This window comes from Notamacropus eugenii, chromosome 2 (assembly GCF_028372415.1).
Source record: "Notamacropus eugenii isolate mMacEug1 chromosome 2, mMacEug1.pri_v2, whole genome shotgun sequence".
Lineage (NCBI taxonomy): Eukaryota > Metazoa > Chordata > Mammalia > Diprotodontia > Macropodidae > Notamacropus > Notamacropus eugenii.
This window is the reverse complement of record NC_092873.1, coordinates 370,641,343-370,660,261: the sequence shown is the minus strand read 5'-3', so window position 1 is coordinate 370,660,261 and position 18,919 is coordinate 370,641,343. Positions and strand designations below refer to the sequence as shown.

General features: G+C 38.8%; 1 protein-coding gene and 1 long non-coding RNA gene across 2 annotated transcripts; one reads left to right on the top strand and one right to left on the bottom strand.

Annotated features, from left to right (window-relative positions):
- Window positions 1-5,600: 5,600 nt before the first annotated feature.
- Window positions 5,601-6,536, bottom strand: LOC140524048 (olfactory receptor 4D1-like). The gene has a single exon (XM_072638562.1). It carries the CDS (start codon window positions 6,534-6,536, stop codon window positions 5,601-5,603), a length of 936 nt encoding a protein of 311 aa, XP_072494663.1.
- A 5,915-nt stretch (window positions 6,537-12,451) lies between these two features.
- LOC140528725 (uncharacterized) lies at window positions 12,452-16,777 on the top strand. Its single transcript, XR_011975282.1, has 2 exons — window positions 12,452-13,157; window positions 15,715-16,777. It is a non-coding gene; the product is annotated as an uncharacterized lncRNA (long non-coding RNA).
- The last annotated feature ends 2,142 nt before the right edge of the window (window positions 16,778-18,919 follow it).

Here is an 18,919-nt window from a genome sequence, read left to right as displayed (position 1 = left end):
CTTTTATCTAAGAGGGTATTCCTTCCTCCTCTACACAGGAACCCATTCTTTTCAATAAATACATATGCCCAAATATAATAGAGTTATATCATTGAGTCCTACTTTTTGGAGGCAGCAATAGAACTTGAAGACTGCTGGATTTGAGGTTAGCTTTTGATATAACTATGGAGCCTTCTAATAGCAGAATATCTGCATACTGCCAAAGCCTTTGAGATATAATTTGCATTGTTGGGGATTACAATGAGATTTGGAAGGGCTGAGACCTTGCATCATTTGGTAAAGTCTAATCTTGGAGATCCATTGCTAGTGTGCCAAAGGGGATGAAAGGACTGTGCCCACTCTCTATTCTGTAGCCAGACATGCAGTTGGACCAGGTTCAGTCCTAGAGGAGCCTGCCTCTAATGAGAGAGACTATGTTCCCATTTCCCACATTTTTTAACTCATTAAGTCTTCAACCCTGGGAACAATTTTACTTGTGATTCACCTATAAGGCTTGTCTAAAAAGGAGGACCAGAAAAATATATTCTGCAGACAATATGAATACAGTACATAATTTATTCCCACACACAAAAAGAATGCTAAACAGAGGACACTCACAAGGGAAAATTTGGCAAAAGCAAACTCAAAACAGGATTTAATAAAAACATAATAACCACTGCAATTTTTTTTAGAGATATACTCCAACCTCATTAGAATATAAAGCAGTTTGCAGGACTGCTAATTGACATTTTTACATTTCATCTCAGCTCTACACTATCCAAATCATCCTAGTATTTGTCTACCAGTAAAGAAATTAGGTTCTGGCCAGTCCTTCTGTTGATGGCTATCCTTTCCAATGCATAAGCATTTATCAAATGGATGTTCAAACCATTTAGATTTAGCTATAAAATACTACAGGAAGACCCAAAGCACCAAAATCATGGAATAAAGAAGTTATTTTCATTTTTATTGCAGCATCACCTTTAGCCTTTGCTTAGAGTTTATATATTACTTTGGGTGCATAAAGAATTATCTGAAATTATTGTACCCCTCTTTATTGCTAGTCTTAAAATTCCCAAGATGTTGTGTTGATTTTCCAAGCAACTATAAATGAATCTATACAATAGATAAAATTTCTGAGAGAAACTGAAGGGGTTATGATCGGTCAACTTCCCTGAAACAGAATTTAGAAGAAGCCTCAATGGCCATGTAGTCCAATCCATACCTGAAAAGAATCTTCGCTATAACATATGTCACAAGTAGCTATTTAAGACCTTCAGTGAGGGAAAATCCATAAATTTCCAAGGCAGCTCATTCCACTCTGGGGTATTTCTGATTGTTACGAAGCACCTTCCACCCACTGCTCCCAATTCTGTCCTCAGAGACCAAATGGAACCAGTTTGTTTTGTCTTCCACATAACAACCTTCTTTATACTTGAATATTGTAGTGAGAACTCTGTTGTTGAGGGCACAAAGAGTGTAGTGAATTGTTTGCATGATTTCAAATTATTTTCCATATTCTTGGACATATTCACAGCTCTATCAACAGTGCACCAGTGTGCCTGTCTTCCAGGTACCTCTCCAATATTGACTATTTTCATTTTTTATTATCTTTCTCAAATTGCTGAATATGAAGTGAAACCTCTGAGACATTTAAATGTGCATTTCTATCAAGATTATAGATTTGAAATATTTTTCATATTGTTGTTGATGCTTTTGATTTCTTCTTTGTAAAACAATTTGTTCATATCCTTTGACAGGAAGAAAGATTCCTCAAGTAGCCACCCAGGAGACCAAATATGGTATATGTTTTATTCTTGGATTTGGCCACTTTATTCCTTGGTTGTATCTCATGTGTGTAATATTACCCCTCCACATCCACCCCAAATAGCATGTCAGTTCCAGAGGGGCAGAAGATAGGTGCTCCATGAGTAATAAATAATATAGGGGAGAGCATCAGGAAATATAGAATTTTTCCTAGGAAAAGAATGAATGTTATCATTCTTTTCCACATTCTCCAAAGACATAAGATGACACAAAGACAAGATGACATAAACTTAAGTTTAAAAAAGAATTTTCTTTAGTTACTATTAAGTACTTACTAGTGCTTAATTTTTGGCCAAGGAGGGATGAGTGAAATTTTATAGAGATAATGCTAAAATTCTGTACTTGAAATTAAAATGTCAGTGGTACATGTATCAGCTAGGGAAGATCTTGGGGATTCATTGAACTAGAACCTCAGTCATCAGTTTGACATGGCTGCCAAAAAAAATACTAAAATTGTGGGGTCACATTAAAATGCACATAGTGTGTGAATATATGATTATGTAATAATACATATAATAATATTAATAGCATGTGAAAATGTATAAAGAGGGAGATGATCAATTGTTCTGACTATATCTGGAGTATTATGTTTAGTTCTAGAAGATACATTTTAGGGAAGAATCTTGATCTTAGGAGTGGTCATAACACTGATGAGGAGACTGGTTAACAATTGGATAAGAGAACTGGTTGAACTTGAAATGTTTAGTCTTGAAAGCCTGTCATGTAGAAAGGGATTAGACTCACCCTAATTGGCTTCAAAGTGCAAAATTAGAACAAATTTATAGAATTTACAGAGAGGCTCAGTCTAAAAGAGGACTTCCTCGTGGTTAGATCCTCCAAAAAGGGAATGAGTTGACACAGGGACTAGTGAGTTTCCATTACTGGATCTCTTCAAGCCAAGGCTGGTTGGAGGTGTTGTAGAAGGAAAATAAGTGTTTGACTATATGACCTCTGAAATACTTTAGAACAGTGTAGTATAGTAGAAAGTAGTATAGTAGAAAGAATCCTGTATTTGGAGTCAGAGGACCTAGTTTCCAACCCAATTCCAGTTACTAACTGGCTGTGTGTCTTTGAGCCATTCACTTCATCTCTCTTGACCCCTGCTTCTTCTTCTATAAAACAAGAAGACTGGGCTGGATAAACTCTAAAGTCCTTTCCTCCTCGAAACCTTAAGACCCTTCTACTCTAGATCCCAGGACCCTAATTTCATATTTCAGTGTTGCTGATAGTAAATTGTGAGTGGCAATTAACCAGCCTGAGTACGAATTTCTTCATCTGCGAAATCAGGATAGAATTGCTTATTTTACATATCTTACACAACCATTCAAAAGGGACTATAAATATGTATGTATGTGTGTATGTGTATATGTGTGTGCATACACATATACATACATATATATGTGTAGACACACATGATAATTTGTACCAATAAAGTGCTCTATAAAATGATGATGGGTAGTGGGATGAATATTGGATTTAGATTCAAGAGACCTGGATTCACATCCTGTCTCAGATGTTATTTGGCATTATTCCTTCATCTGGGAAATGGGGACAATAATATTTATACTCAGAGGATCGCTTTTAGGAAATCACTTTTAAACCATAAAATTTTATAGAAATGTGTCTTTTTGTTACATATATGCGATAGGTCCCATGGCAAAATGTACAAAGGACCAGCTTTGGAATTGGAAAGACCTGAGTTCAAGTCTTGTCTCTGATACATACTGGCATAGTCATGATGGGCAAATCACTTACTTTCTCGGTGTCCCTAGGAAACTTTTTAAGACTATAAGTTTTAGAGGTGGGTCTAATCTGCATTGACAGAGGGAGTTTCCTCATTGGGAGTTCATGATATTGAATAAATCACAATCTGGATCAAAAGAAAGAAATTAATTATTTCTCTATTAAAATTTTACCATGAATCCAATACGACTTTTGCTGAGAGGTTTCTCCATCATCAAGTGAAATAAAGTTTAGGACCACATCATATTAAAGGTCCACATTCACCACCACAGGGGTGGTGTGTGCTCCAACTTGCAAATGTTTTGCGTTTTACAAAGTATTTTCAAATTACCAGGTTACCTAGTATAAAGAACAAAAGACTGGAAAAGGCAGATCAAATATGCGACCTGGGTTCTAGCTAAGCCAATAGCAAGCCATGTGACTTGGATTGAAAAAATAACTTTTAAGTTTCTCAAGTTATTCTCTTGCCACTATCTTGCCCTAACCTGAGCACCTAGAGCCTTCCTACTCAATTTCTCTGCTAGAGTTAGTTAACTATATGCAGTCTCTAAAATATACACTATTTTCCTCTAAATGTGCTTCTTCCTTTCTTTGCACCTAGAATGCCCTAAATTCTATACTCAGCTGATATGGATCTTTCAAGAGCAAGTTCAAGTCCCACTTGCTCTGTGACTTCCTATGCTACTCCACCCCCTAAAGATTTCTCCCTCCTCTGAACTCCCTTTGTACTTAGGATTGATAAGTGTCCTCTGGCACTTTTCCTATCTGATGATGACTCCATCACCAGCAAGGAATGAAGTGGATTTTCCAAATACAGAAGCAAAGTGAAAGGAAGAAAATGGGCAGATTACACTTATGGAGATGGCCCTGCTGCTGTGCTCCTTGATCAGTCGTTGAGCTATCTTTGGGCATATCAAACAGATTCATGTGCCTCAATTTCCATGTGTAACCCATGCTCTTACCATTGCACATCAAGCCTCTTATCCTCCTCTCAGAAAATCCACTGAGTGATAGAGAGATAAATGGAAAAATAACAAGCAACTCTCCCAACATCTGCAGAAAATGATTAGCGTCATTATGAAATGGGTCCGTAGGCTGACCATCTAGGAAAAATGGGGAAGAGAGTGTATCTGGATTCAATTATATGCCTATTGTATATGTCACAGTACCACTCATCACAGCTATTGTCCCATAAATAGAGACAACTTCCCTAGGTCATAGGAAAAGAAGGTTTGGACCATGTAACCCATTGAGGCAATTAGGTGACATAATATAGTGCTGGAGTTGGAGCCAGGAAGATGTTGTGCGACCCTGGGCAAGTCAGTCAACCTCTCTCAGTCTCAGTTATCTCATATATAAAATGAGAAAGTTGGACTCATTGGCCTCTGAGGTTCCTTCTAGTTCTACATCAGTGATCGTATATGACTTGTGAAATCTGGGAAGAGATGGTCTTGTCTTCAGACAAAAAGTCAATCAGCATTTTAGGGTAGTGACTAATGAGCAGCATAAGTGTATAGCAGCCAAATGATGGAGCAGGATTTCAGAAGTCCCTATAATCATAATGAGGGCAGCTAAGTGATATAGTGGACAAAGGTCCAGTCCTGGAGTCAGGAAGACTCATTTTCTTGAGTTCAAATCTGGCCTCAGACATCTTATTAGCTGCATGACCCTGGCAAGTCACTTATCCCTGTTTGCTTCAGTTTACTCATCTGTAAAATAAAGCGGAGAAGGAAATGGCAAACAACTCCAGTATTTCTGCCAAGAAAACCCCAAATGGGGTCACAAAGAGTCTGACACAACTGAAAAGTTCTAGACAAAAACAACATGACCATAATGAGGGGATTGTTTACAATTATTGTTGTGTAGCTCTGTGTGTAGGAAAATGTCACCCTTTGCACTGTTATGATTGTCAAGTGCAAAGCCTGCATTCTCACAACATCCCCACGATCTATAGTGAATGCATATGGAAAATATAACTCCCAATTTTATGGAAGGAGAGATTGAAGCTACGGAAGAGGTAATGACTTGTCCACCATCAGCCTAGACAAAGTTCACTCCCTTCTACAAATCAGTAAGTGTGTACTTAACCTTTTTATGGCAGACTGCATCTCCTGATTCCTGAGGGTATAAATCATGGGGTTAAGCATGGGAGTGATGACTGTATAGCTGATAGAGACAGCCTTGTCCATGGGAAAGGAGGTGAAAGGACGAGCATAGATGTAAATACATGGCACAAATATCAAGGACACCACAATGATGTGGGTGGTACAAGTGGAAGAGGCTTTGCGCCTTGCCTCCCCTGAGTGAAATCTCAGCATCACCAAGATGACAGTGTAGGAAGCCAGGAGGATGAGGAACCAAATAAGAACCAGCATCCCACTGTTGGTAATCATGAGGAGCTCCAGGAAAGAGGTATCTGTACAGGCAAGTCTCAAGACTTGAGGGACATCACAATAAAAGTTATCCAGGAGGTTGGGGCCACAGAAAGGCAAGGGGAGCAGGAGGACAAGCTGGACAATGGAGTGGACAAAGCCTCCTACCCAGGCAGCCACTACCAGCCCAAAACACATCTGAGGGTTCATGATGGTGACATAATGGAGGGGCCGGGAGATGGCAATGTAGCGGTCAAATGCCATCACAGAGAGGAAGAAGACTGTAGCACCCCCTAGGAAATGGAAGAAGAAGATCTGAGTCATGCAGCCCTGGTAGGAGATGGTTTTGACCTCAGACAGGAAATCAACCAGCATTCTGGGAGTGGTGACAGATGAAAACAAGAAGTCTATAACAGCCAGATTACGGAGAAGAAAATACATGGGAGTTTGGAGTCGAGTGTCAGAGGTCACTATAGTTATAATGAGGAGGTTGCCCATCATAGTTGTTATGTAGACAATCAGGAACACAAGAAATAAAAAACCCTGCAGCTCCTGAGCCTGTGAGAGTCCCAAGAGGACAAACTCAGTCACACTAGTGAGATTCCCTGCTTCCATAGCATCTTTTCTAACATACCTAGGGAGAAAACGCACCATTAAACACACACACACACACACACACACACACACATACACATACAAGCCTTGTCCCTATAAATGCTAAGGGTCAAGATTTACTGGAGCAATAAAAGTTTTGACCTATCATTCATTATTGGTTCTCTAGGGCTTTCTAAGATCAAGGTCACTAAGTATAATGTAAGCAAGTAGGTCCAAGAAACAGAAATTTCTATATTAACGAAAGGAAAAAAGTAGTGAGGAGATGCACAGTGGAAGTATGATCTGAGTCCAGCATGGTTATTTAAACTGAAATAATATTGATTAAGCCTTTGCAATATGCAAGCCATTGCACTAATGATTGGTGACAGAAAGACAGAAATAAAATAGTCCCTGCCTTCAAGCAGTTTACTTGAAATAAGGGATAGGAAATGTACAGAGATAAGTATAATAAGACAGGGAGTAGAGGGGACAAAGGAGAAATCCAAAAAAGTGCTCTGTGAATATTTGAAAGGAGAGTTCTAAGGGGTTCAAGGAAAACTATACGGAGGTGATGTTACCTGAGCTAAGCCTTAAGGAAGAATCTTGTAGCTTAGGGCAGGAGGTGGGGGAGCATCATAGAATAATGCATTTCAGGGATGGGATGTGAAAAGCTTGTGTGGAAGTTTTGAGACAGGACTGGAAACATCAAATTGAGCTCAAGGAACAGCTACTAAGGTACTTTGCCTAAAATGTAAAGCATGTGTGACTATACATATTATGAAATTAGGCTAAAAAGGCAGACTGGTGTCAGATTGTACCTTAGCTGTCAGGCTATGGGGTTACATGGGGTAACCTAAAAGTAACTGGAGGCCCCTGAAAGATTTTAAGCAGCAGAGTGACATAGTTTAAACTGGACTTTAGGTAGGTTATTTTCACCTACTGTTTTGAAGGATTCATTGAAGAAAAGGAAGATGTGGTAGGTGGTTAATAGGGCCTCTATTTTACTCGACCCCCATTTTATTCCATTTAGTATTAATCAGTTTGATATGATTCCTTAGGGGTAGTGATTATAAGTTCTGCACATTAGACCTCAGAGCTTTGAACTGTAGATTGCAAGCTCAATTGGTTAATCATAGGAAGCTAACTAGAGGACCTCCACCCTTGTTTTTTCCTTGTTATGGTGACCAAGCCCAGCATGGTGGAGGTGACTAAATTACATGGAAAGGCCCTCCAGCTATTTTATTGCCCATCCACTCTTTATTATCCCTGTACTGCCCAACAGGGGGAGATGAACTTGAGCACTTAGCAATGAATGATACTAGTTGCCAACTTGTAGCCTGCCTTTCTACTGGCCCATTGGCCCATGTAGTTGTTTTGACATCTGTTTATCAGTCCAGGTCATGGATGTGATCATCAGCTTGGTAAGACTTCCTGAAAGGTGAAGATAGGTCTGTTAAGGTCTGCTCACTAGCCTCTGTCAACCAATGGGATTCTGGATTTTGTGTAGAACCTCCTAGATGGTCAAGAACAAGGTCTATCCACCAATAAGACTGCATTTTTGATCTGCTCTGTCTGTATTGCCTAGGTATCAAGCACCATAAAACTGAAGCCCTAGAGGAAGTGGACATCTCATGCCATGAGGAAGATCTGAGATCTGTTTCATTAGAGGAGGTGATGAACCCTTTAATAAAGTGGCATTGGTTCAAAGCTCTGCCTCAGTGGTTTTTCTTGCATACCAAACAATTTTAGAATTGCCATAGAGACAGGAAGCAGGGAGATCAACTGGGAAGTAATTTTGGTAGTTCAGGTGAACAGTGATGAGGAACCTAGCTAGGGTGATGGCAGTGTGAATGAAGAGAAGTAGATAGATTTGAAAGAAATTAAGGAGGTAGAAGCTGGGGGAGAATCAGGGAAGGTTTCCTAGAAGGTCCTCCTTTGAGCTGCTCTTTGGAGAAGGCCCCCCTGCTAACATGCACACTTTGAGTATAGGTTCCAGATAGTGAGAGACACAGAGCAGGATAAGGTAGCATGAGGGTCACAGATGTCATGAGATGCTAACCAAACCTCCACCCTATCTCTCACTTGACTCTCAGAAAAAAAAAGAAAATGGAAATATTCCATGAGACAAATAAAAATGGTGTGCATTTGTATGCTAATACCATGAATGAAGTGAGGTGAGGGAAGATAGAATTGAGAGGATTCTGAAATCTAATCTGAAAGGACCATAGGAACACTAATAAGAGAACTAACAGAATTAATTGGGAAGTAATGTTATATCAGGTTAATGACATCAATGAGAGGAAGGAACAGAGGGCAATACAGAAAATGTGGATTAGGAGAGGCAGAGAAGAGGAAGAAGCTTCACCACAGAGAAGGGAAGAAAGTGGGGAGAAGATGGAGAATGTGAAGAAATGAGACTGACAGAAAGAGATAGAGAACCGACTTGAGCTGGTATGAATTGTATGTGATGTCTATGAACTGCATGCTCCTCTGTAGGAAGGAAAGTTTGTTCTGTGTGACCTGTGTGTCTCCATATTCTCTAACCCCACATTCTCCCTCCATTTCATAAATATGGTTCTATGTTTGTTCACTGCAAGCTTTGGTTCCCATATGCAACTGACATTAGACACATTACTATTCATCTTTTTCTTCTAATCTTCATCCTCACTCCCATCAAAGACACTTTATCCCTTATTGCCCTCACCTGTGACATCTTGCAGTGGTGACAGGAAGCAGCTCATACTGGCTCAAGAGAGTCAATTGTTCAATTTTCATTGTGAGAACACTTTGGAAATCAAATGTAGGAAATGTTTCAAAAAAAAAGGATTAGATTTATTGTTCTGATGTTTAAATTTAAGAAAGTGATAGGAGAAAGATAATAATCTAGATTATATTTAAAAGTACCTGGACATCCAGCTGTTAAATATTAACTAGCACATACTTGCCTCTATGCCTCTTATAGGTACTGCCTTGAACCCCTCAATTACAAACCTGAAAAAAGGAATGTTATGGTATGATTCTATGGGCCTCTCACTTACCTGCACTCCAGAACGGAAGATGGAATTTAGGGCTTAACATCCTCAAAAACATCCTACAGTTTCAAAATCTCTCTGATATTTACCCTAAAGTACCCAATAGACAGGTTGGGCATTACATCTGGGAGGATACCCACAAGGGAACAGGATTGGGCTAAATCCAAAAAGGAGAACTGAGGATGATGTTTTCAGGGGCAGAGGAGCAGTGGGATTTATTAAAAGAAAAAAAGTGTCAGAATTATTGCATCACACAATTTTCAGTGGCCTTTTATAGAATAAACGCCAAGGATGTTACAAATTATAGGGCTGCTGGAGTATAGACATGGAAAAACCAAGAAGTGTGACAGTTCCTTCAAATGAGATGAACCTCTAGGGAGATTTCTAAGGAATAATCCATAAGCTTCTAAATGTTTAGCTGTCCATCAGCACCATGGACAGGACCAGATCTTTTACTTGTCCCCTTAGACAACTACATGAAATGTAAAAACCCAGTAATATAACTAAAGTATGGCTTTTGGAAGGGGGAAAGCGGAGTTGTGTGAATGTGAACATCATAACCAAATAATTAGGTTGCTTGCTTTCTTATGCTGACATGACTGTTTGACCAGTGATCAAACTGTTTCGTTGCTGCTCTGGCACTTGGCAGACCCAACCTCTTTATTAAGTGAGAAAAAGAAAAGATCATGAGATGTTAGAGCAAAAAAAAGACATTAATAATCTTCTTGAATACATTCTTTGTAATAGGAAGAGCCAATACTATGTGAAGGAAATGTTGTCAGATGTTTACATAAGATACATGGAAGTCATAAGATGAAAGAGCTGGCAGGGACTTTCTGGTCAGATGGTCCAACTCCCTCATTAATAGTTGAAGAAACTGAGGCCTACAAAGGTGAAGGGACTTGCTCAAGGTTCTCTGTCCCAAAGTCCTCTTTTCCTTTGTGCTTCCACAGTGCCCATGCTCAGGGAAATAAAACTGTGGAGGGATAATAAGGTTAGGGAACGTGTTTTGAATCAGGCAGTTTTTCTGGAGCACTAAATATATTATGGGGAGTGATGTGAAATAAGGTTGGAAAGGCCCTGGACAAGCTTGAAAATGTGGAAATGGATTGGGGAAGTCTTTGACTTTCAGGAAAGGAGCTTGAACTACATTTAATAGTAATTAGTGTTCCTCTCTCTCTCTGTTCATATGGGGAATCAGACCCTTACATGTGGGTGCTGTTCAAAATTTTGATCACTTATACTTCACAAGGAATTGTATTTGGAGGCTTAGAGGCTAGATTTTTTCTTCATCATTTATTCATCATATCATTGGTTGGTTTTGTTGTGTTTTTCCCAAAAAACCTGAGACAATTAACTCTTTTGTCTCATATAGTTTTCATTTATGATTTCTTAAAATATAGTACTGGAAAATCCATTGTGATTCAAATGGAATTACTTGACTATGGCTTTAAACTCAAATCTCTCTTTCACTGATTGGACAATAATGGGTCCCAGAACCAGCCTCACTTGGTCATTCTTTGGGTTTCAATGGCTCAGAGTGAGTGTAAATAGCAATTGTTTCAGTTCTGGTCAGAAACTCTGAAGAACTTCCCCTCCCAGACTGATTCTTTTATGAAGACAAACCAGACCATCTTTTGCCTTACCTAGCCTTCTATTACTTAATAGGCATTGCCTCAAAGAAACAGACCTGGGAAAGATCTTAGCTTAAAAAGACCAACTTCTCCCACTGCATCCAGGGCCACTGCCAGTCAACTTGACCTATGACTTTCTTCTGGACTTTGATGGCTGGAGGGGAGAGTGAGGTTGATGAGTCTGCACAGCTCTACCTCACTTAAATTCAATTCACTTGCAGGACAAGACTTCACTCTCAGATGTTATTGGCCCTCTCCCAGAACAAAGGCCTAACAACAATCTGTGAACAGCCATTGGAAATTTTCCAGGAGAATCATAAAGTGACCAGATGTTGGCACAAGGACAAGCACTCTAATAGAGGTACAAAGCACGGATTACAAAGAAAAGAGTGGACATAAAAACTCTTTGGTAGCTATTTCAATAGTGCACTCAGTTAAAAACAAAGTTCAAATTCAGTGGAGTCAAAACAATAGAAGTGAGGGGACAAGTGCAAGATATGTCGTGGAATGAGAATAAACAAAATTTGTTAATTGATTGACTGTGAAAGGCAAAGGAGAAGGAAGAATCTATGTTATAAAACTTCATGAAGTGAAAAAGACACCACTCTGTGAAATTCTTTCCACAGTACAAGTATGGTCCTAGTTCCATAAAATAAGTAAAATAAGTAAACTAAAGTAAAGTAAGTAACCTAAAAAGTAAAGCAAAATAAAGTAAAATAAGAAACTATTTATGTTCATTAACATGATCAACTAAAATTTAAAATAAAGCACTGGTAGGTAGAATAGAGAAATGTATAAAATTATCATTATGTGCAAAGATGTTCGATGTTAGGGAAGCAATTAATACATTAAATCATAGAACAATAAAAAATCATTTAAATGTAAATAGTTACAAAGCAAATTTAATTTATTGTACATAGGTTTAGTGGTAAATTTATAATAAACCATTTAAAATCTAATCATAATATCATGAGATGCACATAAATCTTTGATGAAATATAGATTCCCTTCTATATTAAAAATACTAAAACATCTGGGAATGAAAAAATTTTCCTTAATATAAGAAAATAAATTCTCCTGAATCCTAAGGTCATAATTATGAATAATGGACAGATAGTAACATCTTTCACATTAAGAACAGCAGGGAAACAGAGGTGACCATTCTCATCATTGTTATTTGACAGAATTGTGCTATTGTGAGCTGTAAGGGGTGCTGACTGCCATACCATCTGGGATGCCACACTGATGGACATCAGGCAAACTGAGTCCAGTGCAGGGAAGGGTGAACAAAATGGTGCTGGAAGGGACGGCCCCACCCCTGGTTTGTTTTTGTCACTATAGTTCCAGCTTGTGTTCATTACTATAGCTTTGGGTTTGTTTGTGTGTGTTACCATGGTTCACTGGGCTAGCTGGCAAAGACTATATAAGCAGAATTCTTGCTTGAATAAATCGGAGTTGCTTCATGACCTGCTCTCCCACCTCATTCTTTTACTCACAAGCTCCACAGGAGGACAAGCAGCCTGCTGGTCAGGCATAAGACTTGCTCCTCTCAGTAAGCTATGCCATTGCCATAGCAACTTGGCGCCCACCAACGTGGGGCCATAGCAACTTTGATGCCCAAACTGGGGCCACAAGCAGGGGGAAGGAGCAGGAAGCTCAGCCAAGAGAAGTCAGGTCCCTTAAGAAACTCAGCCGAGGGAAGTCAGGTCCCTCAGGAAACTCAGCCAAGGGAAGTCAGGTCCCTCAGGAACCTCAGCTGAGAGAATCAGGTACCTCAGTAACCCCCCCGAGTGAGTCAGGCTCTCCAGAAGCCTAGACAGTGTACAGGAGCTATCAGGACAGGGTCAAAAGCCGATACCTGAGCATGACAGGAAACGGTAGCCTGTCTGCCTCACCGAGTCCTCTGGAAAGTGGATCTGAGAAGCAGACACAGGAGAAGACACGGGCATTCAGCTTGAGTGAGACGAGGTGTAACCGTGAGTAAGATTGAAATGGGGCAAAGCTCACAAAAGTTGAGTCAGGGTCAGTACACATTCTTTCTATATAACATGCTGAAGAATGTATTCATAGAAGACGGTGGCAAGGCAGTGCAAATGAGAACATTCATCACATCCTCACAGACAGCCCTGTCAGAGTCAGAGAGTAGTACAAGGAACAATAGCCCAGAAAGGCAGCCAGCACCCATATATCTAAACTTAGAAGAGAGATGGAAGAACAGACAGATGGTGCAGAATTTGCAGGACAGTGTTAAAGAGCTAACTGATAAATTGAGAAACCTACTGAAGAAAGAGAAAGGACACCTCAGAGACAAGTCTTTGAAACTCCCAGGTGAAAAGGAGGAGACTAGGCACCACTGGACTTTGTTCCAGAGTCTCCCTCACTTCCACTTGCAGTTTCACAACTTTTTCTTTCAAAAACATTTTTAAGAAGTGGCCACAGATGTGAAATTTTCTTGAGTAAAAGTTAGAACCATCAAGATTTTAATTTTACTCTATGATCCAGAAATGGTGTTAGAGAAAGCAATTTGTAATCTGAATTTTGTTGAAACTAAAAGATGTTGGAAAAGTTATGTTATTTAGAAAACCAGGTATTTTCACCTTTGACTGTTAAAAAAGTTACAGCTAAAAAGCTGCTGTTTTAATGCTAAACCTAAAATTGTTAATGGATTACTATGTGTGGAAAGAAATGAATGGAGTAATAATTTATTTAGACTGGTTCTGCCCATTCAGAACAGTCCTCCTATATGTTTGGGGTTGGCAGGCATGGGATCCATGCCAATTCCTTTTATTTTGTAAAACTGCCAACGCTCCTTTCATGTGGACATGGTCATCAGTCCTAAGAAAATTGTTTGGCTTATATAATTCATTAACAATGAATGTGACTTGCTAAAAAATTGTAACAATTGGCTTTTATATCAGGACAAGTTTTAAATTTGAGAAAGAAGGATCTGAAATGAAATCTCTTATGTATGTGAGTCCTGTTAATGTGCATTGCTTATTTCAACTCCATGGGAATACAAATAACTGTATTTGGCTTTAAGTTGGGATTAGTAAAATTTGTTGTTTAAGGTAAAAGCATTTGGGACCACAAATAATTTTGTTTAAGTTTGAATTTGGGTATAGTTGTCTGCATTAAATCAGTATCTGAAAGGATATGCCACAAGTTGTCTGGCTATAATACAGATACTGCATGACTGGAAAATTTCAGTCCTATCTGAATTCAAACAGAGTCAAAGATGTTTTATATTTAGGAATTCTTTAATACCTAGGAATCTGGTTTGTTATCATCTATTCATTTGTGAGAAGATTTATGGTACTTTGCAGAGAACTTGCATAGTGGCTAAATAAAATTTCTTTTCCATAAGATCTCTCTCCTTAGATACCTGAGTTTCAGGTATCCAGGGCTTGTGGATGGTCAGTTGATTTTCCCCCTCTTACCAGCTACCAGCTTTCTTTGTGAAAGTGCTGTGGGCTGTAGCTGAAACTTGGAAGGTACCCAAAAGTTACTCAAATCTTCACTCTTTTCTAAAACCACATGAGCAATTGTTTGATTCTTTGTGTTAGGGTATAAAAATTGTGCTTCAGTTTCTGTAAGTTGCCTCCCTCCACAAAGTTCCCTGACCTGGTGGAAAGATGTCCCTTTCTCGAGAATTGTAATATCACCTATCACCCTCTGAATCGTCAAGTTCCTCATACTAGTTAAAGACCTAACCCCTCCAATGTTGGGACCCTGTGAGGCAGGGTCAGCTCTATGTCCAGTCTCAGCAGGAAGCAGTTTCAGAAGCCGAGACCTTCATCCCTTATCCCAAAATATGTTGGGTCCCATCTGCTTAAAGGGAGACAGGGAGGGGTGCTTGAGTACATGTACTTGGACCCCAGAATTCAGGCCAGGTAGAAATGATGAATAGGACCCTGAAGGAGCATATTGCTAAGCTTAAAGTTGAAAATGACGAGACCAAAAATGAGATGCTTTCCATGTGAACAAATAGCACATTACAAGAGGGATTGTAGAAACAACTAAGAGGAGAGAAAGAGATTTCAGGTCCAGGGAAAAAGACTAACTTTTAGAAGGAGACCAGCCATACTGTGCCCAAAATGTAGGAAGTATGCTTCACATTGGAAAGGCAATTAAGGATGTGTGTAGGCATATGCTTCAATGTTTTGCCACCCATGGCATCCCACGACTATTAAAGTCTGACAATGGGCCAGCATACACTGCTTCGGCCTTCCAAAAATTCCTTTCAGAATTCAGAATCTCTCATGTGACTGGGATCCCTTATAACCCCACAGGACAAGCCATAGTAGAACGTGCGAACCACACCATAAAACAATATGTCCAAAAACAAAAAGGGGGAGCTGTGGGACCCAGGTCCACGGCACATGATCAATTAAAATTGGCACTTTACACAATCTATTTTTAAAATTCAATGAGTACAGTCTTACGTTTGCCATGAAATACATGGTCAGCTCAGACTGACTGCTAGAACACATACCATACTAACTTGGGGCAAGGGTTATGCTTGTATCTTTACAGGAGACAAGGAGATCTGGGTACCAGTGAAAAGACTACGGGTCGTACAGCACCAGGAAGAAATCACAGGGATTCTGCCAGAGAAAGAAGAAGAAACTACAACACCTGAGCCATGAAATTAGTCAGCTGCATCTTACTGCTTCTAACAGTGAGCCAGGCCGAGGATCAGTATTGGATCTTTGGACATTAGTAGACATTTCAACTTTACAGGACTGGTGAAGGGTTATCCTTGGTGTTTGTACAAATAATGTATCAGTGGGATTTAGGGAACAATTGAGGATGGATCACGAATTCTATCAGGCCATTCTAATGTTATAAAATGATGTAATAGCTGTTGGAGATGAACTGCAGGCCATAGAAACACAATTGGCTTTAAGATATGATTACAAATACTGTCATTTTTGCATGATGAACAAATTGTACAATGATACTGAATTTAATTGGGAAGAAATAAGAGCTCAGTTGCATGGTTTAACACTTGCCAAAGTTTCAAGTGAAATGAAACTGTTGGAAAAATTGACATTGGATGTAAATACTCAAGGGACAAAAAAGTTAATACCTGAAAATTTTGTTTCAGACATGATGCAACTTTTTGGTCATTCCACCTCATTGTTTAATTGGCTAGGTCCATTGTTGTCAGGAGGTATTGTTATCTTGATTGTTATACGTCTCATACCAGCATGTCTCAAATGTGCCCTACGAATTGTAAAGGATACAATGAAGATGCTTACTGAAAATCAATTCAAGCTGAGAGATGTACAAACCCGTGAAGGTCATCAGGTCTAAAACAAAAAGGGGGAGTTGTAAGGGGTGCTGACCGCCACACCATCTGGGACGCCACACTGACGGACATTAGGTAAACTGAGTCCAGTGCAGGGAAGGGTGAACAAAATGGCGCTGGAAGGGACGGCCCCACCCCTGGTTTGTTTTTGTCACTGTAGTTCCAGCTTGTGTTCATTACTATAGCTTCGGGTTTGTTTGTGTGTGTTACCATGGTTCACTGGGCTAGCTGGCAAAGACTATATAATCAGAGTCCTTGCTTGAATAAATCCGAGTTGCTTCATGACCCGCTCTCCCGCCTCGTTCTTTTACTCGCAAGCTCCACAGGAGGACAAGCAGCCTGCTGGTCAGGCATAAGACTTGCTCCTCACGGTAAGCTATGCCGTCACCATAGCAGTGAGCTACAATAAAAATCCAAGAAAGAATTGTTGATCAAAAGGTTGCTAACTTTGCATTCTCTCTATGTATGAATGATATGATGGTTTCTTTAGAAACCCAAAGAGAATCAGCCAAAGATATTCAAGATATAAATAACTTCAGAAAAGTAACCATTTATAAAACAAGCCCACAAGAAATCATCAGTATTTCTATATATCATTACCCAAAATCAAGAATAGTAGTAGAATGAAAAATATTATTTAAAATAATCATAAAATACATTAAATATCTGTCTTTGAGTTAACCCACCAATACACACACATGATTTATATAAATACAAAAAATATACAGGAATTAAGGAAGAAATAAATAATTGGAAATACTGAATGCAAATGGTTAGGTCATGCCAATATTGTATAAATAATAATAATACTCAATTTAACCTCCAGATTTACTATTGCACAAATCAAAGCACTAATAAAGGTGCTTCCAAGAGTTTCATGAATGTCCCAATGATACCACCACTAATTTTATTGATTTAGAACGTTATTGTCAAGGGATAAAATCCAGCAGTGCAAACATATTCCTTTTAGCACTATTTTAATAGAAGAGGGGAAAAAACCTGGAACAAAAGACATGACTAACAAATGTAGAAGTGGACAAAAAAATATTATGGCATATCATTGCCCACTATGGACTTACAATTATGATGAATCCAAAGAAATATAGGAAGTCATAAAGTAATACAGAGTGAAGACAATAAAACCAAAAGAATGATATACAACTGACTAAACTCTGCAAATGAAACTATTAATAACAATAAAGGACAGGATGAATTCACAGGGAAACTTCATCAGTATGTTATTACAATTAATATACAAATCTTTTATTTTTTTCAACAATATGTAAATTACAGGAGTATGCAAATGTGCATTGCTAATTTTACAATCATTTTTGTTTTAATATATGTTTCACAATATGATATTTTTTAACAAACACAAATTGCAGGACCTATGGTAAAAAAAAGAAAGAAAGACACACAAAAATACGAATAGGGAAATTCAAATTGGATATGAGTGCATGTGAAAAAGGAACCAGGGTTTTAGTAAAATACAATCAGAGTCAACAATAAAATATAGTCACCAAAAAAAGTTGATCTCAATTAAGTCTATGTAGTTTGAAGTACAGAGAAGGAAAATGCTTGTCTCATGGTACACTGCCTTAATCAGACCACATCTAGAACTGTGTGTTCTCGTCTGAACTTGACATTTTAGAAAATGAAATTAGCAAACAGGAGATCATTCAGAGGGAGGGTCATCAAAATGATTAAGGGACTGGAAACAGTGGGGAACAAGGGTTGGTTGAAAAGACTGAAGACATTTAGCATGAGGAAGAGGATATTTAAGGAGAATATTATCAATGTTGGTTTATGTTTGAAGATCTGATCTGTAGAAAAAAAGTTCTGTTTATTTTGCCTATAATAAAGAGAGACATATAAGTTACAAAGGAGTAGACTGGGACTCAATATAATATTCCTACAATTAGGGAGTTAGGATCAAAAACCAGAATTAGTTACCTTAGGAGATAATGAGCTCCACATCGTTGGAGGTCTGCAAATGGAAGCTAAATGCATACTTGTGATATTCCCAATGTGGAGTGCATTCATGATTCAGGTATGTGTAGGACTAGTTGACCTCTGAGGTATCTTCCACCGTAAATACTCTATGACTCTGTATCTAGTAAGCAATATCACTTTGTGTCAGTCACCTAAACTTTGTTTCTTCATCTGTAATATGGAGATAGTATTATTTTTTCTACATAACTTTTAGGGTTGAAGGAACCATACATGTTCCAAAGTGCACATGTATGAACTACCTGGAATGGCATAGGGACAAGACTGCAGTATTTGGTTTCAAACTGTGTTGAAATTCTGTCTCTGAAGCTCATTGTGTGATCACTAATGAGTCATATCAGCTCAATGAGACCAGTCTCCTCCTCTGGACAATAAAGATAAAAATATAATGTCATATACCTTCTTCCAGACAGTTAC